The sequence below is a fragment of the Eschrichtius robustus genome, chromosome 4 (assembly GCF_028021215.1).
Source record: "Eschrichtius robustus isolate mEscRob2 chromosome 4, mEscRob2.pri, whole genome shotgun sequence".
Taxonomy (NCBI): Eukaryota; Metazoa; Chordata; class Mammalia; order Artiodactyla; family Eschrichtiidae; genus Eschrichtius; species Eschrichtius robustus.
In genome coordinates, this window is record NC_090827.1 from 33501220 (window position 1) to 33526094 (window position 24875).

At 37.2% G+C, this 24875-nt stretch overlaps 1 protein-coding gene across 1 annotated transcript in view; it reads left to right on the forward strand.

Moving 5' to 3' along the window:
• The window catches only part of IL15 (interleukin 15), a 58484-nt gene extending 34798 nt beyond the window's left edge, over window positions 1-23686 (forward strand). Inside the window, exons 2-7 of the mRNA XM_068542543.1 lie at window positions 2968-3066; window positions 4428-4525; window positions 5850-5934; window positions 11143-11187; window positions 13263-13400; window positions 23323-23686. Coding sequence (XP_068398644.1) covers window positions 3055-3066; window positions 4428-4525; window positions 5850-5934; window positions 11143-11187; window positions 13263-13400; window positions 23323-23433 — 489 coding nt within the window. The 5' untranslated portion in view covers window positions 2968-3054 and the 3' untranslated portion in view covers window positions 23434-23686. The remainder of the gene's footprint in view (window positions 1-2967; window positions 3067-4427; window positions 4526-5849; window positions 5935-11142; window positions 11188-13262; window positions 13401-23322) is intronic.
• The last annotated feature ends 1189 nt before the right edge of the window (window positions 23687-24875 follow it).

Sequence of the window (24875 nt, forward strand, 5' to 3'; positions counted from 1 at the left end):
TGCTAAGTCTATTTAAGTTTATTTTAAATGTGTGACTAGGCAAGTAAATAATTAGACAGAATAAATAAAACAAAACAGCGGTGTGCTAGATTGTATTTCCTCACTGGGAAAAACTCTACTATTGGTATAGAATATAACGTTTACACTTATTTTCACAAGTCATTCCAGAATTAAAGCTGCCACCGCACTGTGTGGATTGTCCTCTCTTCAATGTGTCTTACTCTTGGGCAGTGACATCAGGCTAAGATAGCAGTACTGCCACAAGATCAGTGGGTACCCTGCAGTGAGACCCAGTCACAGGAGTCAAAAAAAGTCCTGCTTAAACTCTGAGAGCTCCTTGAGGGTAAGGTTGGGACTTGGTCTTTTTTATTCCTGGATCTAGGTACCAGGTGAATGAAGGACAAAACCAAAGATGCTGATGGTGAGGGCCTTTCATGACCATATGCAAATTGTATGGCAGGGTTAAACACTGCTTCCATAATTCTTCAAAAATATGACATAAAAGGAAGTGGACAATTTACTTCATTCCTACACTTGTCAGAAAGTAATTAACCTGGTTTCAGCCACTTGTCTCTAACAGGTGTTTTGTGGGAGTCAAATGAGATGACATATGTGAAAGGACTCAAGTTCTGTTTCACGTCAGAACAGTTTGAAACACCTGTTTTTTTTTAAATTGGAGTATAGTTAATTTACAACATCAGGTTAATTTCTGCTGCACAGCAAAGTAACTCAGTTATACATATATAATATATATATATATATATATATACATTCGTTTTTATATTCCTTTCCATTATGGTTTATCTCAGGATATTGAATATAGTTCCCTGTGCTATACAGTAGGACCTTGTTGTTTATCCATTCTGTGTATACTATTTTGCATCTACTAACCCCAAACTCCCAGCCCATCCCTCCCCTAGCTCCCCTTCCCCTTGGCAACCACAAGTGAAAGACCTGTTTTTAAACTATCAGAGAGCAGTGGCTTTTTATGATTCACATGGGATGGGTCAGATGTTTCCTATAGTAAAAGGGGCCTCCACGTCTCAACCATAGAGTTTGTAATATTTCTTGCATCTCTCCTCCACCTGTGCAACCTGGATTTTGAGGTAGAATTCTGAGAGCGACACGTATGACATTTACCTGAAGCAAGTCACTTAATGTCCCAGAACCTCAATTTCTTCACTGTAAAATAAGAGTAATATCTCTCACATAAAGGTATTGCCAGGATGGAATGTGGTAATGTATGTGAGATAATTTTGTAAACCTAAAAGCACTCGGTAAACAATACTTATTCTAATTAATATTGCCATCATTAATGATATTATATTAAATGTTAACACTGAGTCCTGGTCAAAGAGAAAGTTATAGAGTATTTTACCTTTTCAGGTCTTCTTCACGCACGTGGATTACACACACACACATTCCTAGTAAAGTTTTTGATCCACAGAACTACATACAGTAAGTGTAGGAGGTTGAAAGCTTCCAAAGCTGTTATGAAAAATCAGTCTCTGCTGTCAGCCCAGAAAACCACGTCAGTTTTTTTGCCAAATAACAATCAAAGCTGTAAAAATTTCCCTTCTGTTAACACTGGTTTCCATTATTGTTATTTGTTAGAAGTCTTTGAGGCCATTTCATACTAATTCCACCATGCTTGGCATGGAGCATTCTGGCGAAAGCTCTTAGTTGTCCTTGACTGATTGTAGTTGGACGGGGCAGTGAAAGTCTCATTGGTAAGATTTTAACATCTTGCGTGTGTGGAGACTCACTGATGTAAAAGCCCAGGATTGAGATCCTTATTGTTTACACAAGCAGCTTCATGAGGCCTTATTAACAATTATATCACCCTTTGTACTGCTTGGTCCCAAGTCAGTAAATCTTGTTTTTTGAACAATGTGGAGTGGGGGGGGATCCTGCAACTAAAAAGGAGGTAGGGAATTTAAGAGACTTTGGGTGAAATTACAAAGATAATTTTAAAGTTTAGCAAAAAATTTGGAGCACTGAGATAACATAGACAAAGGGAATGATTATAAGATGAGAGTAACAAAGAGAGGTTGCTTTAATTAAACTGATTAATGGATGGTTTAGATTGTATGTAACAGGAGGATTAGACTTAGTATTTAGTTGTGGGAAAAAGGGCATTTTTATTGGATATATTCTTACAGTATCTTTAATACCTAGTTAAATCCTAGTTTTTCTTTTAAAGAGTTATACATCGTATATTATAATCATTTTTATATTTTAAAAAATCTGAAAAATAAAATAATTTTAGTCTACAGAATTTAATTTCAGTGAAAGCTTATGTCAAGAGACATGGTGGATTTTGAGTTTTGAAGGGGAGGTCAACAAATACATACTATTTTAGAAGGGTGGCAAAAATAATTGTTTATATTTTATATATTTTGGTTTTAAATTTTTCTTTAATAAAATGGAATTGAATATGGGAATGTGTAATCTTCACATTCTTCACCACTTTGAATTAAAGAAAACAAATTTTGTTACTTATGAAATTCTCAAATGATGTTTCAATTAACAGTGATTTAAAGACTGAAGACATCTATTCCATGTCTGTAGAAGTAGCTACTTCTGTTATAAATTACATTAACAGTCAGTAGCTTATATACATAAGATATTTGGCTACGTCTGCTTTTCATTAATATGGTTTTGGAATTTAACCAATTCAGGAACATAATATAGTGGAAAGGCCTTGGGCTCTGTAATCAGACAGACCTGGTCTCAAATCCTGGCAGTCTTGTACTTGCTGTGGGACCTGGGCAGCTCACTCAAATGCTGCTAAACCTACACCATAGGATTGTTCTGAGGATTAAATGTGATACACATATCAAGTGACTAATAGAGTGCCCGTGGAAAAGTAGGTGCTCCGTAAATATTAATTCTCTTCCCTTCCTTTCCCCCCATTTGTCCACTTGTGTTTTTAATGGACCATCTTTACTCTGGGTTGTGTTGTAGGAAGTATTCTGGATGGATGGCTGCTGGAAACCCAATGCCTTAGCCAGCTCTTCTTCAATACTTAAGGATTTACTCTGGCATTGAGTAATGAGAATTTTGGTAAGAAAAATTAGATGAAGATAGTATATGGACTTTTCTTAAAAGGTCACTTGTATCTCAGATACTTCATAATAAGTTATATGGCTCTTCTCTAAAGATTTTGGGAAGTCACAGAGGTACGTTCACATATGGATTATTGTTGTTTTGAAAGTAAGTAAAACAGGTTTTTAAAGTCTGTTAACACCCTGATGTGCCCTTCATGTTGTTGTAAATGTATTATTTCACTTATGTCACCCTGTTTTGTTCTTTAAGTGTCTATGTACTCAGTAAGTTGTGTAGTCTTTAACAGGTCTGGGTGTTATTCATCCCTTCAGTGTAGACTACATGAAGCACAGATTCTTAGAGGTTAAGTGGTTAAGTCAATACTGCTGTCTGAAACTATAAAGGGTTTGACAATGTTAAAGAGGCAGGCAGAGGTATTGAAACTCTGAGAAGTTCTAAGGTAAGTGATTTTCCTAAATCACCCAGAAAAATGATTATATATTGACTCTCAGGGTGGCATAGAGTATCTTTGGTTGGTTCCATTTCTATCCAATTTTTCTCCAAATGATATTAATTTTTAATTTCATCATCACATGAAATTAATATATAACTAGTACACCTATATTAGTAATTCATGTTACTAATTCGTGTTGTATGAAATATGTTGGACATATTAGGAAAGAAGGATGAAAAGGAGGTTAAGGATAATAGAAACAAATTAAGCGGTGATATTAGCATATATGTAAATTAGTAAAGATGTATATTTTCTTTAAATTATTGTCATTGAAATGCATCTGGAAAAATATGTATTGAAGAATTTTGCACATAGGAGACAGAGCCGAAGGTAGAGAGGAAAGCAAAAGAAGTAAATTCTAATTTCATTAATTCTGGTAAGGAATTCTGAAATCTTGATATATTTACATTTTGGAACCTAAAAATTTGATAATTTTTAAATTATTTTAAATCTCATTTTTTTCAATCTTATTAATTTTTTTATACAGCAGGTTATTATTAGTTATCCATTTTATACATATTAGTGTATCCATGTCAATCCCAATCTCCCAATTCATCACACTACCACCACCACCCCCCTGCCACTTTCCCCCCTTGGTGTCCATACGTTTGTTCTCTACATCTGTGTCTCTATTTCTGCCCTGCAAACCAGTTCATCTGTACCATTTTTCTAGATTCCACATATATGCGTTGATATACGATATTTGTTTTTCTCTTTCTGACTTACTTCACTCTTATGACAGTCTCTAGATCCATCCACGTCTCTACAAATGACCCAATTTCGTTCCTTTTTAACTAAAAAAATTTTAACTAAAAATTTTTTAACTAAAAAATTTAACCACTTTGTCTATGATTATATTTTTCAGAAACCATATTTGAGAAGTACTTCCATCCAGTGCTACTTGTGTTTACTTCTGAACAGTCATTTTTTAACTGAGGCTGGCATTCATGTCTTCATTTTAGGGTAATTTTATCTTTCAGCATAAATTCATCATGTTAATAACCATGATCATTGTTCTTCAATATCTTCTCTCTTAAACTGGTTTATGTTCAGTTTGCTTAAATCCTTAGGTACTCAGTATTTGGGGTATGATAGAGGACAGATTATGGGAGATTCAGAGGAGGTTTGGTAAACATCCTACAGAGCATTTCTATATTCTTGTAATATTCCAAATGAGTATTATATCCTGCAAATAAATTGGACTTCTTGGTATCTAACTAAAATTGGAAGTACACTCTCTATTAATATCCTGTGTGATTTTCACACCAGTAAAAAAATTAGATATTGAGGGCTCACCCACATTACTTTTTTATCTGTCCCTGGCACTGACTTCTCCTATCCTTTGAGCCTTATGTTAGTTCAGTTTAAAACATTTCTTTCTTTATTGAGGCCTTTTGTTTTTCTTCCTAATAAACATTCATATTTTTCCATGCCTATTAACTTTTTTCTTCTCTGTTAGATGCAACTAATACACTGCACTCACCCAACCTATAGTTATGTAATCTCTCAGTTCAGTTTTACCCTATAATGCCTTCATGCTGTGGGGAACCATAGATTTGTGCAGGTAAATCCTCCTCTCAAAAGAAAAAAATAGTATTGGCTCTCATGCTTCTGTACAGGATCCATCAAAGAGAGACTATTATTCCTGAAGCTCTAAGAATTATTCTACAGTTACTTGGTCAGGGTATGTGTCTTTTGTCCTGATATTAAATTACTGTTTTACAAGCAATAAGTAAGCTATATGATCTAGTTTTATGACTAGATTAGGCTCAAGTCCATAACGTTTATGGAGAAAGCTGCTACAAGGAGCGTGCAAGGGGAATGTTTAACCTACTGTAAAGAATATTTACTGTCAAGATCATTACATGAAAAAGATGATTGCTTATTTTAAGAATTTTACCCATTTATTAGACGTAAAAGTCTGATGGGACCTCTACTTAAAGAAAAGTAATAATTCATTCAAAAACATTACTGAGCACTGCCACACATCAAGCACTGTTTTTATTTCATTGTGATAAATTGCACCAGGTTATTTATAAGTCATCCCTTCAAATTAGGCTTTTCTTTAATGCAAGTTGGTCATCAGGCTAGCCTAAAGCTTCAGAGTTGTACTATATGTTCAGTTTTTATATTCATCTACAAGGCTGTTGACTACACAAAGGCAAGGATAGCACTCATCTTTTCACTTGTTGGATTAAAAAAAGTCTTCATTGCTCTTTTGCCTATAGTATCATCAAGACAATATTATGTTCATTCAAAATGCTTTGCTCTTTGGTTTTGCTTTCAGTTGTATCAGTGCAGGTCTTCCTAAAACAGAAGCAAACTGGCAGCATGTAATAAGTGATTTGAAAAGAATTGAAGATCTTATTCAAGTGAGTACTCATTTTTCCATAAAATATCTGGTATAATTGCTATGGAGTATGTTATTCCTTGTGTTTTGCCGTCAATCTTAGTGAAATCTCACTTGAAACAATAATGTTTCTGTAGAATTGGTGAGCCTCTTAGCACCTCAAGTGAACTCTTTTATTTAGAATTTTCAGACCCTAATTATCTTTAAAACTCAATTTATGAGTGGCCCAGCATGAAGAGCTCTCTGTCACCACAGGCCAAAGAGACTCCCTTTTCCTACCCAAGAAGCCAGGCGGCTTTGTGGCCCTTGTTGGGGGAATGGCCTGACTCAGGGAAGGGCTGTCTGTTCCATGGGCTAGAGAACCCTTCTCCCACCTGGAGACACCAGTTGACCTGGCAGAACCTGTAGAGGGGAGAAATATGGGCTGTACTATTGTGTGGGCGATACAACAGGGAGCAGTGAGAGTCCCGGGTCAGCAGGTGTACCAAACCTTCCAAATTAGCACCACAAAGATTCTGAAAACTGAATCGTCATTGGAATCACAGCATGCAAACATAGGTCAGAACCTCTATGCTAAGCCTACACAGGGTGGCTGCATGTTAAAACAGAAGATTTAAATAGGACCAGGGTCTCCTGACATAATAGCCCAAATACCAGAATACAATTGAAAAATCACTTTTCATGCCAAGAAGCAGGAAAAATCACAACTTGAATGAGAAGAGACTCAGAAACAGACTCTGAAACTGAGATGGATTAGATGTTGGAATTATTTGACAAGGATTTTAAAGCAGGTATCGTGAAGATGTGCCAGCAAGCAATTATGAATATCCTTGAAACAACTGAAAAAAACCCCCCAAAAAACAGAAAGTCTTAGCAAAGAAATACAATATGTAAAACGCACCAAATGGAAATTACGGAACTAAGAAATACAACAAGTAGAATATGAAACAAACTGGAGAGGCTCATTAGCAGAATGAATATGACAGAGGAAAGACAGTCAACTTGAGGATAGAATAATAGAAACAAAATAGACTGAAAAAAAAGCAAATAAAGCCTCAGGGATCTTTGGGGCAATAAAAGATCCAGCATTCCTAGCATTATCATCCTAGAAGGAGAGGAGAAAAAGAATACAAACAAAAGACAGAGATTGGCCAAATTGACAACAAAGGACAAACCAACTTTATGCTGTCTACGAGGAATTCACTTCAAATATACATGTATATACAAAACTATATCCATATATAATATGTATATACAAATATATACATATATAATATGTATATACAAATATATACATATATAATATGTATATATAATATATGCACATATAATGTGTATATATAATATATGCACATATAATGTGTATATATAATATATGCACATATAATATGTATATAATATATATACAAATATATACATATAATATGTATATATTATATACACAAATATATACATATATAATATGTATATATAATATATACAAATATATACATATATAATATGTATACATAATATATACACAAATATATACATATATAATATGTATATATGTAATATATATACAAATATATACATATATAATATGTATATATATATATAATGACATAGGTAGGTTGAAATTAAAAGAAGAGAAACCCATGCTGTAGTGGGTTGAATAGTGTCCCTCCAAAATTCATGTCCACCTAGAACCTCAGAATGTATCCTTATTTGGAAATGGGGTCTTTGCAAATATAATTAGTTAAGGTGAGGTTACAGTGGGGTGGTCCCAAATCTAATGACTAGTGTCCTTATAAGAAGAGGACAGGACACATAGACACAGGGAAGAAGGCCGTACGAAAACCGAGGCAGCTAAAAGCCAAAGGAGATTGGAATGATACAGCCGCTAGCCAAGGAAGGCCAAGGATCGCCTGGAGCTGCAAAGGGTTTGGGAGCCATAAGGAAGGACAGTTCTCTAGAGCCTTCAGAGGGAACAGGCCCAATTGACTCCTTGGCTTTGAACTGTAAGTGAATGAATCGTTTGAAGACACTTACTTTGTGATACCTTGCTACAGCAGCTCTAGGAAACTGAGGCACATGCACATAATAATTCACACAATAAGTTTAAAAATCAGAAGTGGCTATATTCATATCAGATAATGTAGACTTCACAGCAAATAAAATTACTAGAGTCACGAGAGACATTACATCATGGTAAAAGATGAGTCCACCAGGAAAACATAATGATCTTAAATGTGTACCTACCAAACAGCAGAGCCTCAAAATGTAAGAAGCAAAAACTAATAATAGAACCGAAAGGTGAAGCAGACGAATCCATAAATATATTAATAGTTGACTTTAGTACCTCCTCAGTGACAAATAGAACTACTAGACAGAAAATCAGAAAGGATATAAAAGAACTGGATGACACAGTCAACCAACAATGTCTAATTTCCATAGAAAAACACTTCATCCCACAACAGCGAATAAACGTTTTTTTCAGGCACCACTCACCAAGACTGAACATATCCTGGGCCATAAAACAAACTTTAGCACATTTATCAGAACTGAAATCATGCAGAATATGTTATCCAGCCCCAGTGGAATCAAGTAGAAGTCAATTACATAAGTACAACAGGAAAATCTCCAAACACTTGGAAATTAAATGAGACACTGATAAACATTCCATGGGTCAAAGAGCAGGTCTCAAAGGATATTTAAAAATATAGAACTGAATGGAGACAAATAGGCAACATGGACGTTTTGTGGGATTTAGCTAAAGCTTTACTTAGTGGGAAATTGATAAAACTAAACGATTGCCTTAGACAAGAGGAAAGATCTCAGTTCACCAATCTAAATTACTGTCTCAAGAAACTGGGAAAAGAGCAAAATAAGCCCAACACGTGCAGAAGGCAGGAAGTAATAAAAAGGAAGGAAGGAAGGAAGGAAATTGAAATCAGGAAAACAATAGACAAAAATCAACAAAACATAAAGCTCTTTGGGAAAAAAATCAATAAAGTCGATAAACCTTTAGAAAGCCTGACAAAGATAAAAGAGATGACACATGCCATTAGTATCAGGACCGAAATTGGGGTCTTACTACAGAACCTACAGCCATTAAAAGGATACTAAAGAAAAACTATGAACAACTTTGTTCTCGTAAATTTGATAATTTGGAGGAAATGGACAATTTCCTTAAAAACCACCAACTACCAAAATGTAACAAATGCAAGACCCGTTCAGTACCTGAAAATCAATCAATGTAATCCACTATACGAGTAGACTAAAGGAGGAAATCATATGATCATATCAGTTGATGCAGAACAGACATTTTAAAAATGCAGCACCTCTTCAATGATGATAAACATTTCTCAGCAAACGAGGAATAAAGGAGAAGCTCCTTCAGTTTGTTACAGAGCACGTACAGAAAACCTAGAACTGACATTAGACTTAATGGGGACTGACTGCTTTTCCCCTAAAATTGGGAACAAGGCAAGGATGTCTTTTCTTACCACTCTTATTCAACATAGTATTGAAACTGTAGCTCAATTGGCAAGGCAAGGAAAAAAGAAATAAAAGGCTAAGGCAAGAAAAATAAATAATAAGTATGCATATTAGAAAGGAAGAAATTATAAATCACCCTAAGTCTTTTTTGGAGAGAAAGTACCAATAAATGGCTGTATTTCATTTAGGGAATGCAAATTAAAGCCTCAATGACATATCATCTATATGAATATTTAAAATAAAAAATATTGATAATACCAAATGCTGGCAAGGATGTGGAGAAACTGAATCATTTATATATTGCTGGTGAGAATGTAAAATTGTACAGCCACTCTAAAATCGTTTGGCTGTTTCTTATAAAACAAAACATGCATTTGCCATATGATCCAACAGTTACACTCAAACATTTATATCAGAGACATGAAAATTTGCATTCACACAAAAACATGCATATGAATGTTAATAGAACTTTATTTATAATAGCTAAAAACTGGAAAGGACCCAAATGTCCTTCAACAGGTCAACAGTTAAGCTTTGGTACATTATATCAAACAATAATAGTGAGCAATAATAAGGAACAAATTACTGATACAACAAGTTGTGTGGATCTCCAGAGTATTATGCTGTGTGAAAAAAAGCCAGTGGGATAAACAAACTGTAGTTCATCCGTACAATGGAATATTACTCAGTGATAAAAAGAAGTAAGCTGTTTAGCCGTGAAAAGGTATGGAAGACCTTAAAAGCATATTGCTAAGTGAAAGAAGCCAATCAAAACAGGCTACATACTATATGATATGATACTACATGATTCCAACTATCTGACATTCTGGAAAAGGTTGGATACAATACAACAGGGGATAAGGGAAAGGGAAGGATAAAAAGGTGGAGCACAAGTGATATTTAGGGCAGTAGAACTATCTTGTATGATACTGTAATGATCAACGCATGTCATTATACATTTGTCAAAAACTATAGGTGTACAACACCAAGAGTGAACCCTAATGGAATCTGTGGACTTTAGTTGGAAATGTATCAATATTGACTCATCAATTGTAATAGATGTACCAAGCTAATGCAAGATGTTAATAATAGGGGAAACTTGGGAGGGGGCCAAGGGGCCGTATGGGAACTTTCTGTACTTTCTGCTCATGTTCTGTAAACCTACGACTGCTTAAAAAATAAAGTCTATTGATTTTTTCAATAAGCCTATTTCAAAAGGTTATATGCTGTATAATTCCATTTGTATAACATTCTTGAAATGATATCATAGGAATGGAGAGCAGAGAAGTGGTTGCCAGGGATTAGACGGATGGTAGGGGGTGGGAGGAGCATATCTGGAGGAAGTTGATTTTGGCTATACAAGAGTAGCAGGAGGATTCTGTATCTTAACTGTGGTAGTGGTTACATGAATTTACACATCTGATAAAACGGCATGGAACTACACACACACGCACACACACACACTAGTGCACATAAAACTGGTAAAATCTGAACAAAGTGGGTGGATTGCATCCATGTCAATTTCCTGGTTGTGCTATTGTACTGTGTTATGCAGGACCTCAACACGGAGGAAACGGTGTAGGCGCACACAGGATTTGCCTGTATTTTCTCTTACAATTTCATATGAATCTAAGATTATCTCAAAATAAAGAACTTCACTGAAAAAAGTTTTAGTGTTTTCAGTAGGTTGTTCTCATTGTATCTAAAGCGGGAATAGTTTTTCATATTACCTAATTTTGTTTCCTTTCAGTCTATACATATGGATGCCACTTTATATACTGAAAGCAATGCTCATGTGAGTATAGTTTGTTTTCAATATTGCTATATTTTGCAATTTTCAAAGGTCTAAGAAGTATATTTTCATAAATTTACTGAACTGTGTATAGTTTAAAAATCTAACTTTTGGCACGTTCTTACGACATATGGTCAATGAATTTTATACGTAATTGTTGAGTTTATAGGACTTGGGGAGAAAGAGCTACATAGATGTTGTTTTCATTGTAGCATCATTGCCGAATCAAAACATAAAAAAGCTTTTCCCATCAACGTCAAACAAAATATAGTATATATTTCTGTGATGCAATTAAATCATGATGCAATTAAATGCAAGAATCAAGTTAACTCAGGCAATTTAAAAGTATCCAATATATCAGTTGTTTCCAGTGCTGTAGCATATTATCACTTTTAATCATATTTTTTACAAACTGTTTAAATACATTCATGCTCTACATTTTGCCCGAATCTCTACAGTTGTCAAAAAGGGATTCTGACTGCTTACTCTCTATGTGAGAAAGAAAACAAACACAACCCACAAAGTCTATCAGAATTCAAAACGGACCTCGAACTTGTTTCACTAATATGCTGCTGACGTTGCCTTAGGCATATAGGATTTCAGTTGAGTTGCTAGTCCTTTCCCTCTGAATTGGCTACAAAAAACCAAGAAACAAATCCCTGACATCTTCACTTCGTGAAAAACAAACTGTGTTGTGTGCTTTCAGAACTGTGAGTCCTCTCTCTATTATTCCTTAAGTAGAATTTCTCTGCAGTAGAAGGTTTTGCCCTATCAAGACTTTCTAAGCATTGGAAAGAAGCCACAGCCAGAAACTAGAAAGAACAGCTATCCATCATTCACTTGGATAGTGCTGCTGCGCTAGAAATTGTTTCCCTCTTTTGGCTTCAGCATGTTTTCCACTTTTCTTTGCATTTTCTTCAAAGTAGAAAGCAGTCAGTTAACCACCAGCACTCCGAATCCTGAGATGGCTTTTTTTGTAAGAAGATAACCTTGCAACCCGTGGGTTGTAGAAAGTAGTTGAGATTGAAATTTAGATTTAAACCCTGACCCAGCCACTTCCAAGCTTTGTTACCTTGGAAGGCACTAAATATTTCTGAACTTCAGTTTTATTATTTATTTTATTTTATTTATTATTTAGTTTTACTATCGACATGGTGACAGCCTTTCCCCTTTCAATCCGGAGAAGCTGCTGTGGGGGAGTAAGGAATATTGCCAGTCCCAGGCACGGGGCTGTCATCCTTCCTTCCTTCCTTCTTCCTTCCTTCCTTCCTTCTTCCTTCCTTCCTTCCTTCTTCCTTCCTTCCTTCCTTCTTCCTTCCTTCCTTCTGCCTTCCTTCCTTCCTTCCGTAAGCACCTGTTAAGTGCCTGCAGAGTCCCAGGCACTATGCATGGCACTGAAAACAGGAAATCAGACACGTCGTGGTCAAATTCCCACATGCTCATTAAATGCTTCTTTTGTTTGAAGCTTAAGTTTTTGTTAAAGTAATCCTCTTGGGAAATGTATTTTTGTGGGACCTGAAAGGTACCGTTCTGATATGGCCAGCCTGTGAATAGACCATACTCCTGCTTTGATTTTTCTAAGAAATTTCTTGGAATCACGTCTGCCTCTGGAACTTTGGAACTTGCAGAAATAGTATGATTAGCAACCACCACTGTTTAAAATGTTAACAATATGATCTGATTCTAAGAAATACTTCCATACGCACCATCTCTATTAATGTCCTGAGAGTCTCAGGTCAGTATTATCTGCCCTTTACACAGAGGAAATGTGCTTAGTGAGGAAAAAGTGGCCTATTATTTCCACGTTTTCTAGTTTTATGTTCTTTCTTCTATACAGTATCACCCTCCTTCCTGTTTTGTTCTCAGTTTGTTTTGGTTTTGATTTCAAAGCCAAAAGAGAAGAAAAAAAAATCAAGCTGCTTCCTATGTAAAACTTTTTAGGGGTATTGTGTTTCTTTATAAAATAGCTGGATTGACTTTTTAAAACATCAAAATTACATCTGTGTGAAACTGAATAATGGGGAAATAATTGTCTTTTTTTTTTTCTTTTTCAAAATGGTTCTTTGTATCTCTTCTAGCCCAGTTGCAAAGTAACAGCGATGAAATGCTTTCTCCTGGAGTTACATGTCATTATGCATGAGTCCAGAAATTCAGACATTAACGATACGGTAGAAAACCTTATCATCCTAGCAAACAGCAGTTTATCTTCCATTGAGGTGAGTTATCCAGTAGTTATGCAGAGCTACATCGGATGCTCTTGGCTTGATTGGGAGAAATCATTAGCTGGATGGGATGTAATGGACAAGGAGACCCTCTGAAGGGGCACTTGGGAAAGTGAGTTAATTCCAGTGGAGTGGCATCCAGAAGCAGCACCGTCACTAGTGTGCACACACTCCTAAACTGTTTATTGATTTATTCATTCAACAAACATTGACTGCATGCTCTAGGCCGTGTGCTTCAGTGCTGGAATGACAAGGGTGAACCAGATAGTCAGGTCACTGACCTCAAGGTGTCGATCACTAGGTGCAGTGGATAGACATTAATCTAATTACATAACTGTTGAGCATCCATAGTAGTAATCCACATTTACTTGGGTTATTACTCTGTGCCAGATACTGTTCTTCAAGGGTTAGATGGTAATTCGTTGAATTCTCGCAATCAATCTGTGAGATAGTTGTCACTGTTTCTGTTTACGGTTGAAGGAATTGGGGCTCTGGGGGCTTGAATCTCTCCCTCCAATTCACACAGCTAGTAAAATGGGGAGCCAGGAGTCCCTGAGCAGTTTCACTCCAGAGTCTGCCTTCTTATCTACTCAAAGAATAAATGCTGCAAAAGGATAATAATAAAAATATTAATAACTGGAGTATAATTTGGACCATTCCAGGCAACAGGAGCAATATAGGCCTCCAGGAGAGCAAATACCAGGGACCCCCTGGGGCATTGGCTATGCAAAGGCCCTACAAAGGATTATGGCTTCCAGGGCAAAACAGTAGTGGCCAAAGCAAAGTGAATAGAAAAGGTTTTATAAACCAAAAAGGCATAATCATAATTCGTTCATTTCACAAATACTTTTTGGGCCCCATTGTAGGCCCTCAAGATAACAGAAGTGAAAAAACACACATAGTTCCTGCTCTTATGGAAGGAAGAAGCATACAGAAGTCAACCAATAAGCAAATGAATAATAAGTCAGGTGTTTATTAAGTGGAAGGGCAAAGAAAAAAGAGGCAGGTAAGGCGACTGGGAATCTACTTTAGAGAAGGTTTACCTACTCAGCTGACATTTGGCAAAGACGTGAGAGGGAAAGAGCTTTAAGAATGCCGGGGAAAGTATGTTCACGCAGAGGCAACTGAAAGAGCAGACACCCCGAGCTAGTGTGGCTGGACACCTTGGATTTTCCCTAAAAGTGCCAGGTGCTTCAATGTCACTGTGTCAGTGACGTTACCTCTTTATAACCACAGCCACTCCCCCACCTCAGCACGCCCCACCCCCTTCTCTGTATGTCCCTCTGTCTTAAATACTACATATCTTACTTGATGGATATTGTCTGTTTTTTCCTACTAGAATGGCAGCTTCAGAAGGGGAGGGTTTTTTGTTTGTTTGTTTGTGTTCGTGCTGTATCCCAACTCCCAGAACAATGCTTGGCATGTACTAGATTCTCGATCTATTTCTGAAATGAATATATTAATGTTTAAAATACTCTTGTGATATGTTATTTCTCTGTTATTGGTGGAAAGACTGACCCATGCAACAGACAACTCACAGCAATGTCAATGGGGAACACTTTAATGTGCATTTTTATAGTCACCCTCATCATGACATAGTGTGGCCGGACTGCACAGTCAGAAGACCTGGATGCAGAGCATTTCATTGATTATGTCAAATGAGATGAGTCATTTAATATCTCTGCCTTCCTAGCTGATATAATTATTTTCAGGATCAAATAGGACAGCACAATATGGAATATGATAGCGCCTAGCATAGAGTATGTGCTTGATAAACATTGGTGAATCTGAATTTTAAATGCTTAATGGATGGAAAATCTAATTTTGAATTTTGCTGGTGAAGCTTTCATGGTTCAGATGATCCCTGAAAAGTTTAATTTTAATCGCTACATTTGCAATATTCTAGTTATTCATGAAACTCTGTTTATTTTTTTTGTTATTTTTTTTAACATCTTTATTGGAGTATAATTGCTTTACAATGGTGTGTTAGTTTCTGCTTTATAACAAAGTGAATCAGCTATACATAAACATATGTCCCCTCCCTCTTGTGTCTCCCTCCCACCCTCCCCATCCCACCCCTCTAGGTGGTCACAAAGCACCGAGCTGATCTCCCTGTGCTATGCGGCTGCTTCCCACTAGCTACCTATTTTACAGCTGGCCACTCTCTCACTTCATCCCAGCTTACCCTTCCCACTCCCTGTGTCCTCAAGTCCATTCTCTACATCTGTGTCTTTATTCCTGCCCTGCCCCTAGGTTCTTCAGAACCAATTTTTTTTTTTTTTTTAGATTCCATGTATATATGTTAGCATATGGTATTTGTTTTTCTCTTTCTTACTTACTTCACTCTGTATGACAGACTCTAGGTCCATCTACCTCACTGCAAATAACTCAGTTTCGTTTCTTTTTATGGCTGAGTAATATTCCATTGCATATATGGGCCACATCTTCTTTATCCATTCATCTGTCGATGGACACTTAGATTGCTTCCATGTCCTGGTTATTGTAAATAGTGCTGCAATGAACATTGTGGTACATGACTCCTTTTGAATTATGATTTTCTCAGGGTATATGCCCAGTAGTGGGATTGCTGGGTCATATGGTAGTTCTGATTTTTAAGGAACCTCCATACTGTTCTCCATAGTGGCTGTATCAATTTACATCCCCACCAAGTGCAAGAGGGTTCCGTTTAACCACACCCTCTCCAGCATTTATTGTTTGTAGATTTTTTGATGATGGCAATAATGACTGGTGTGAGGTGACACCTCATTGCAGTTTTGATTTGCATTTCTCTAATGATTAGTGATATTGAGAATGCTTTCAGGTGTTTGTTGGCAATCTGTATATTTTCTTTGGAGAAATGTCTATTTAGGTCTTCTGCCCATTTTTGGATTAGATTGATTGTTTTTTTGATATTGAACAGCATCAGCTGCTTGTAAATTTTGGAGATTAATCCTTTGTCAGTTGTTTCATTTGCAAACATTTTTTCCCATTCTGAGGATTGTCTTTTCATCTTGTTTATGTTTTCCATTGCTGTGCAAAAGCTTTTAAGTTTCATTAGGTCCCATTTTTTTATTTTTGTTTTTATTTACATTTCTCTTGAAAGTGGGTCAAAAAGGATCTTGCTGTGATTTATGTCATAGAGTGTTATGCCTATGCTTTGCTCTAGCTGTCCAGTTTTCCCAGCACCACTTATTGAAGATACTGTCTTTTCTCCATTGTATATTCTTGCCTCCTTTATCAAAAATAGGGTTACCATATGTGCGTGGGTTTATCTCTGGGGTTTCTATCCTGTTCCATTGATCTATATTTCTGTTTTTGTGTCAGTACCATACTGTCTTGATTACTGTAGCTTTGTAGTATAGTCCGAAGTCCAGAGCCTGATTCCTCCAGCTCTGTTTTTCTTTCTCTAGATTGCTTTGGCTATTCGGGGTCTTTTGTGTTTCCAAAAAATTGTGAAATTTTTTGTTCTAGTTCTGTGAAAAATTCCATTGGTAGTTTCATAGGGATGGCATTGAATCTGTAGATTGCTTTGGGTAGTATAGTCATTTTCACAATGTTGATTCTTCCCATCCAAGACATTGGTATAACCCTCCATCTGTTTGTGTCATCTTTAATTTCTTTCCTCATACTTTTCTGGATACAGGTCTTTTGTCTCCTTAGGTAGGTTTATTCCTAGGTATTTTATTCTTTTTGTTGCAATGATAAATAGGCGTGTTTTCTTAATTTCTCTCTCAGATTTTTCACCATTACTGTATAGGAATGAAAGAGATTTCTGTGCATTAATTTTGTATCCTGCTACTTTACCAGATTCATTGATTAGCTCTAGTAGTTTTCTGGTAGCATCTTTAGGATTCTCTATGTATAGTATCATGCCATCTGCAAACAGTGACAGCTTTACTTCTTCTTTTCTGATTTGGACTCCTTTTATTTCTTTTTCTTCTGTGATTCCTGAGGCTAAAACTTCCAAAACTATGTTGAATAATAGTGGTCAGAGTGGACAACCTTGTCTTGTTCCTGATCTGAGAGGAAATGGTTTCAGTTTTTCACCATTAAGAACAATGTTGGCTGTGGGTTTGTCATATATGACCTTTATTATGTTGAGGTAAGTTCTCTCTATGACTACTTTCTGCAGGGTTTTTATCGTAAATGGGTGTTGAATTTTGTCTAAAGCTTTTTCTGCATCTATGAGATGATCATATGGTTTTTATTCTTCAGTTTGTTAATATGGCGTATCACATTGATTGATTTGCGTATATTGAAGAATCCTTGCATTCCTGGGATAAACCCCAATGGATCATGGTGTATGATACTTTTAACGTGCTATTGGATTTTGTTTGCTAGTATTTTGTTGAGGATTTTTGCATCTATGTTCATCAGTGATATTAGCCTGTAGGTCTCTTTCTTTGTGACATATTTGTCTGGTTTTGGTATCAGGGTGATGGTGGCCTCATAGAATGAGTTTGGGAGTGTTCCTCCCTCTGCTATATTTTGGAAGAGTTTGATAAGGATAGGTGTTAACTCTTCTCTAAATGTTTGATAGAATTCGCCTGTGAAGCCATCTGGTCCTGGGCTTTTGTTTGTTGGAAGATTTTTAATCACAGTCTCAATTTCAGTGCTTGGAATTGGTCAGTTTATATTTTCTATTTCTTCCTGATTCAGTCTCAGAAGGTTGTGCTTTTCTAAGAATTTGTCCATTTCTTCCAGATTGTCCATTTTGTTGGCACATAGTTGCTAGTAGTAATCTCTCATGACCCTTTGTATTTCTGCAGTGTCAGCTGTTACTTCTCCTTTTTCATTTCTAATTCTATTGGTTTGAGTCTTATCCTTTTCTATCTTGATGAGTCTGGCTAATGATTTATCAATTTTGTTTATCTTCTCGAAGAACCAGCTTTTAGTTTTATTGATCTTTGCTATCATTTCCTTCATTTCTTTTTCATTTATTTGTGATCTGATCTTTATGATTTCTTTCCTTCTGCTAACTTTTGGGTTTTTTTGTTCTTCTTTCTAATTGCTTTAGGTTTAAGGTTAGCTTGTTTATTTGAGGTTTTTCTTGTTCCTTGAGGTAGGATTGTATTGCTCTAAACTTCCCTCTTAGAGCTGCTTTTGCTGCATCCCATCAGTTTTGGGTCGTCGTGTTTTCATTGTCATTTCTTTCTAGGTATTTTTTGATTTCCTCTTTGAGTTCTGCAGTGATCTTTTGGTTATTTAGTAGTGTATTGTTTAGCTACCATTTGTTTGTATTTTTTATAGATTTTTTTTTCCTGTAATTGAAATCAAGACTCACAGCGTTGTGTTTGGAAAAGATACTTGATACGATTTCCATTTTCTTAAATTTACCAAGGCTTGATTTATGACCCAATATGTCATCTATCCTGGAGAATGTTCGATGAGCACTTGAGAAGAAAGTGTATTCTGTTGTTTTTGGATGGAATGTCCTATAAATATCAATTAAGTCCACCTTGTTTAATGTATCATTTAAAGCTTGTGTTCCCTTATTTTTTTTCATTTTGGATGATCTGTCCATTGGTGAAAGTGGGGTGTTAGGCCTCCTACTATGATTGTGTTACTATCGATTTCCTCTTTTATGGCTGTTAACATTTGCCTTATGTATTGAGGTGCTCCTGTGTTGGGTGCATAAATATTTACAATTGTTATATCTTCTTCTTGGATTGATCTGTTGATCATTATGTAGTGTCCTTCTTTGTCTCTTTTCATAGTCTTTCTTTTAAAGTCTATTTTGTCTGATATGAGAATTGCTACTCCCTCTTACTTTTGATTTCCATTTGCATGAAATATGTTTTTCCATCCCCTCGCTTTCAGTCTGTATGTGTCCCTAGGTCTGAAGTGGGTCTCTTGCAGACAGCCTATATACAGGTCTTGCTTTTGTATTCATTCAGCCAGTCTGTGTCTTTTGGTTGGAGCATTTAATCCATTTACGTTTAAGGTAGTTATCGATATGTATGTTCCTATTACCATTTTCTTAATTGTTTTGGGTTTGTTATTGTAGGTCTTTTCCTTCTCTTGTGTTTCCTGCATAGAGAAGTTCCTTTAGCATTTGTTGTAAAGCTGGTTGATGGTGCTGAATTCTCTTAGCTTTTGCTTGTCTGTAAAGGTTTTAATTTCTCCGTCGAATCTGAATGAGATCCTTTTTGCGTAGATTAATCTTGGTTGTAAATTTTTCCCTTTCATCACTTTAAATATGTCCTGACGCTCCCTTCTGGCTCGCAGAGTTTCTGCTGAAACATGAGCTCTTAACCTTATGGGGATTCCCTTGTATGTTATTTGTTGTTTTTCCCTTGCTGCTTTTAATATTTTTTCTTTGTATTTAACTTTTGATAGTTTGATTAATATGTGTCCTGGCATGTTTCTCCTTGGATTTATCCTGTATCGGACCTCTGTGCTTCCTGGACTTGATTAACTATTGCCTTTTCCATAGTAGGGAAATTTTCAACTATAATCTCTTCAAATATTTTCTCAGTCCCTTTCGTTTTCTCTTCTTCCTCTGGGACCCCTTTAATTCGAATGTTGGTGCGTTTAATGTTGTCCCAGAGGTCTCTGAGACTGTCCTCAGTTCTTTTCATTCTTTTTTCTTTATTCTGCTCTGCAGTAGTTATTTCCACTATTTTATCTTCCAGGTCACTTATCTGTTCTTCTGCCTCAGTTATTCTGCTATTGATTCCTTCTAGAGAATTTTTAATTTCATTTATTGTGTTGTTCATCACTGTTTGCTCTTTAGTTCTTCTAGGTCCTTGTTAGACGTTTCTTGTATTTTCTCCATTCTATTTCCTAGATTTTGGATCATCTTTACTATCATTACTCTGAATTCTTTTTCAGGTAGACTGCTTCTTTCCTCTTCATTTGTTTGGTCTGGTGGGTTTTTATCTTGCTCCTTCATCTCTTGTGTGTTTCTCTGTCTTCTCATTTTGCTTAACTTACTGTGTTTGTGGTCTCCTTTTTGCAGGCTCCAGGTTTGTAGTTCCTGTGGTTTTTGGTGTCTGCCCCCAGTGCATAAGGTTGATTCAGTGGGTTTTGTAGGCTTCCTGGTGGAGAGGACTGCTACCTGTGTTCTGGTAGATGAGGCTGTATCTTGTCTTTCTGGTGGGCAGGACAGCACCCAGTGGTGTGTTTTGTGGTGTTTGTGACCTTATTATTATTTTAGGCAGCCTCTCTGCTAATGGGTGGGGTTGTGTTCCTGTCTTGCTAGTTGTTTGGCATAGGGTGTCCAGCACTGTAGCTTGCTGGTCATTGAGTGGAGCTGGGTCTTATTGTTGAGATGGAGATCTCTGGGAGAGCTTTCGCTGTTTGATATTACATGGAGCTGGGAGGTCTTTGGTGGACCAGTGTCCTGAACTCGGCCCTCCCACCTCAGAGGCACAGGCCTGACCGCTGTCTGGAGCACGAAGAACCTGTCAGCCACATGGCTCAGAAGAAGAGGGAGAAAAAAAGAAAGAAAGAAAAATAAAATAAAATAAAATATAAAGTTATTTTAAAAAAATAAAATAAATTATTAAAAATAAAAAATTGAAAAGTAATTTAAAAAAGAAAGAAAGAAAGAAGAGAGGTACCAAACCAAAAAACAAACCCACCAATGATAACAAGCACCAAAAACTATACTAAAATAAACCAAAAACCAAAAAAACCGGAGAGACAGAACCCTAGGACAAATGGTAAAAGCAAAAGTATACAGACAAAATCACACAAAGAAACATACACATACACACTCACAAAAAGAGAAAAACGAAAAAATATATATATATATATTTAAAAAAAGGAAGAGAGCAACCAAATCAATAAAGAAATCTACCAATGATAATAAACTCTAAATACTAAACTAAGATAAACATAAAACCAGAAACAAATTAGATGCAGAAAGCAAACCTCAAGTCTACAGTTGCTCCCAACGTCCGCCACCTCAATTTTGGGATGATTCGTTGTCTATTCAGGTATTCCACAGATGCAGGCACATCAAGGTGATTGTGGAGACTTAATCTGCTTCTCCTGAGGCCGCTGGGAGAAATTTCCCTTTTTCTTCTTTTTTCGCACAACTCCTGGGGTTCAGCTTTGGATTTGGACCCGCGTCTGCGTGTAGGTCGCCTGAGGGCGTCTGTTCTTTGCTCAGACAGGGTGGGGTTAAAGGAGCAGCTGATTAGGGGGCTCTGGCTCACTCAGGCCGGGGGGAGGGAGGGGTACGGAATGTGGGGTGAGCCTGCGGCGGCAGAGGCCTTTGTGATGTTGTAACAGCCTGAGGTGTGCCGTGTGTTCTCCCAGGGAAGTTGTCCCTGGATCACGGGACCCTGGCAGTGGCGGGCTGCACAGGCTCGCAGGACGGGAGGTGTGGAGAGTGACCTGTGCTTGCACACAGGCTTCTTGGTGGCGGCAGCAGCAGCCTTAATGTCTCATGCCCGTCTCTGGTGTCCCCGCTGATAGCCCCGGCTTGCGCCCATCTCTGGAGCTCGTTTAGGCAGTGCTCTGAATCTCCTCTCCTTGCGCACCTCAAAAGAATGGTCCCTTGCCTCTTAGGCAGTTCCAGACTTTTTCCCAGACTCCCTCCCGGCTAGCTGTGGTGCACTAGCCCCCTTCAGGCTGTGTTCACGCAGCCAACCCCAGTCCTCTCCCTCGGGTCTGATCTCTCAAGCCCGAGCCTCAGCTCCCAGCCCCCACCTGCCCTGGCGGGTGAGCAGACAAGCCTCTCGGGCTGGTGAGTGCTGGTCGGCACCGATCCTCTGTGTGGCAGTTTCTCCGTTTTGCCCTCTGCACCCCTGTGGCTGCGCTCTCCTCCGTGGCTCTGATGCTTCCCCCCGTCACCCCCCATTTCCACCAGTGAAGGGACTTCCTACTGTTTGGAAACTTTTCCTCCTTCACAGCTCCTTCCCAGAGGTGCAGGTCCCGTCCCTATTCTTTTGTCTCTGTTTTTTCTTTTTTCTTTTGCCCTACCCATGTACGTGGGGAGTTTCTTGCCTTTTGGGAAGTCTGAGGTGTTCTGCCAGCGTTCAGTAGGTGTTCTGTAGGAGCTGTTCCACATGTAGATGTATTTCTGATGTATCTGTGGAGAGGAAGGTGATCTCCATATCTTATTCCTCCGCCATCTTGAAGGTCTCTCTGAAACTGTTTAAATTACTATAATTTGTGGTATTCTTCGAAATAGTTGAATTCAACCAATAATAATTGGGTGAATATCATGTGCCGGGCCCTATGCTAAATGCTAGGGGAGCAAAAATACATAGCCTTGCCTGTCCTGAAAAAGCCTAGAGAATAGTGGTATGCAAAGCATAAAGCTCCATAATATCAATATAATACATGATGTGATATGAGAGAGAGTCTAAACAAGGGGTTCTGAGAATGTAGAGAAGGGACATTTAGTGCAGCCCCAGGAGCTCAGAGGTTCAGAAAAGCCTTCCTAATGGAAACAGCGCCTGAGTGATCTTAAGCGTGAGTGGTAGTAGCTAAAATAGAAGTGTGGAACAGGCAGAGAGAAAAGCAAAGACAGCAAGGCACTTAACAGCCTGATGTATATATGGGAGCTAAAGGCATGAGCCCAGTGTTCCTAGGGCATATCTTTGAGCTGTGGAAAACGTGAAAGAAATAGGTAAGGAACCTCTCAAGGAGGGCCTGCATGCCATGCAGGGAAGCATGGACTTCCTGCTGGGGTAGATGACCAGAAACTACTGAAGGACTCTAAGCAGAAGTTCATGGTTCAATAGATTATTTTTTTTTCAATTTTTTTTTCATTGTCCTTAATTCACTCTAGGAAAAATCAGCCCTTATCAAATCTCCCATAGTTCTTCCTAATATGATAATTCCTAATCTGCCAAGGAATTTATGTCTCAAGACTTCACCATATGGTTCAAATGATATGATACTCGCCGGAAAGTCATATTTTAGACTTTCCAATCTAATCCTTTCTTTTTATTTGCAGTATAAAAATGAATCGGGATGCAAAGAATGTGAGGAGCTGGAGGAAAAAAGTATTAAAGAATTTTTGAAGAGTTTTGTACATATTGTGCAAATGTTCATCAACCCTTCTTGATTGCAGCTGATCCTTTTCAGCATTTCTATTATTAACAAGCAGCTCCCTGCTGCTTAGAGGCAACAACAAAACACTCAGCATTTCAAATGTGCTGCCAAAATAAATTCTTCCGGCAAGAGGATGAACGGGATCTTTGATCAGATGAACTCACAGAAATGAAGGCCAAACAATGGCATTGAGTACCATGGTGTCTATGAACGAAGGACTTATTTTATTCATTTATTTTTAATTTATTATTGAGATTGTACATATTTGTAGCATAATGTAAAATGTTGAATAAAATTGTGTACATATTTTATCTTTTGAAATTGCAGTGATATTTTATGTCATAAGAAAATAGAGGGTGTTTGGTTCAAGGGTGATAGTCAAATTATTTAACAGCCACTGGGGCTGGGTACCACTGCTGTAGGTAAAGAGGATGACCCAACCAATGCAGAAATTGACTACCAGCCTTCCTTTACTTCTCCTTTAGGTGTAGCACTTGGAGGGAGAATTGACTACCAATGAGAAAGGAGGAACTAGGTGTGAAACCAGTAATTCCGTTATTGATATATAAGGCACTTGTCATGAGAGAGAGAATGTGCAAGTACCTGGCATGGAATGTGCATCAGTCCATCTCAGGTGGGGATGGCAATAATAAACCTTCACTGATCTGTGTATCAAAAACTGATGATTGCACTGGTGTTTATATTTCATGCTTCCCCAAGTACAGGTATTTTATTTTTCCACATTGTATTTGCCATGTTTGTATAATAAAAAAAGTGCTGATGAGTTAAAGTCAACATGATCTGGCATAAAATAATTGTTTCTATTATTTTTTTAGTGTACTGTCTAAAATTTTCAAACTCTTTTCAAATGGAACTGACTGAAATGAAATATTCTCATTTCATCACAAATTTCTTTCCCCCAGTTCACTTCTGGCAGTCTTTACTGAGAGACTAAATGGCAGGAATTGATCTCCTAAGAACTGGATTTCTTTCCATTTCACAGTGCAAACCATTTCTCTATTGAAACATTCTTTTGTAGTCCAGTGCCCCATCCAGGCTCATGTATCTCATTCTTTTAGCCAATGTATGCTTAACATTTTCTTTCAAGATAGTTTTAGAGAAATCTGTATTCCATTTCACTTCCAAAGAGTCCTGTGTTAGCTCTGAGTTTGTTTTCTGTTCTCAGTCCAGACAAATAGTATTTGGCAGCCATTGGGATTGTACCAGTTTTTTAAATTTCATCTGAAATGGATTTTTTTGACAATGCAATTGTTTTGTTTATGGTATCAGAAGGTACTAAGCAGAAATTTTAAAAATTAAAATACAGATTTTTTGATAATTATTCAATTAGAGGTCAAGTTATTGTAATATGTCAAGAAAATTTTACTATGTGCATTAAACCCAAATACATTACAGGAATTCTGTTTTTAGTTTAATCTTTCTAGATGCAAATAA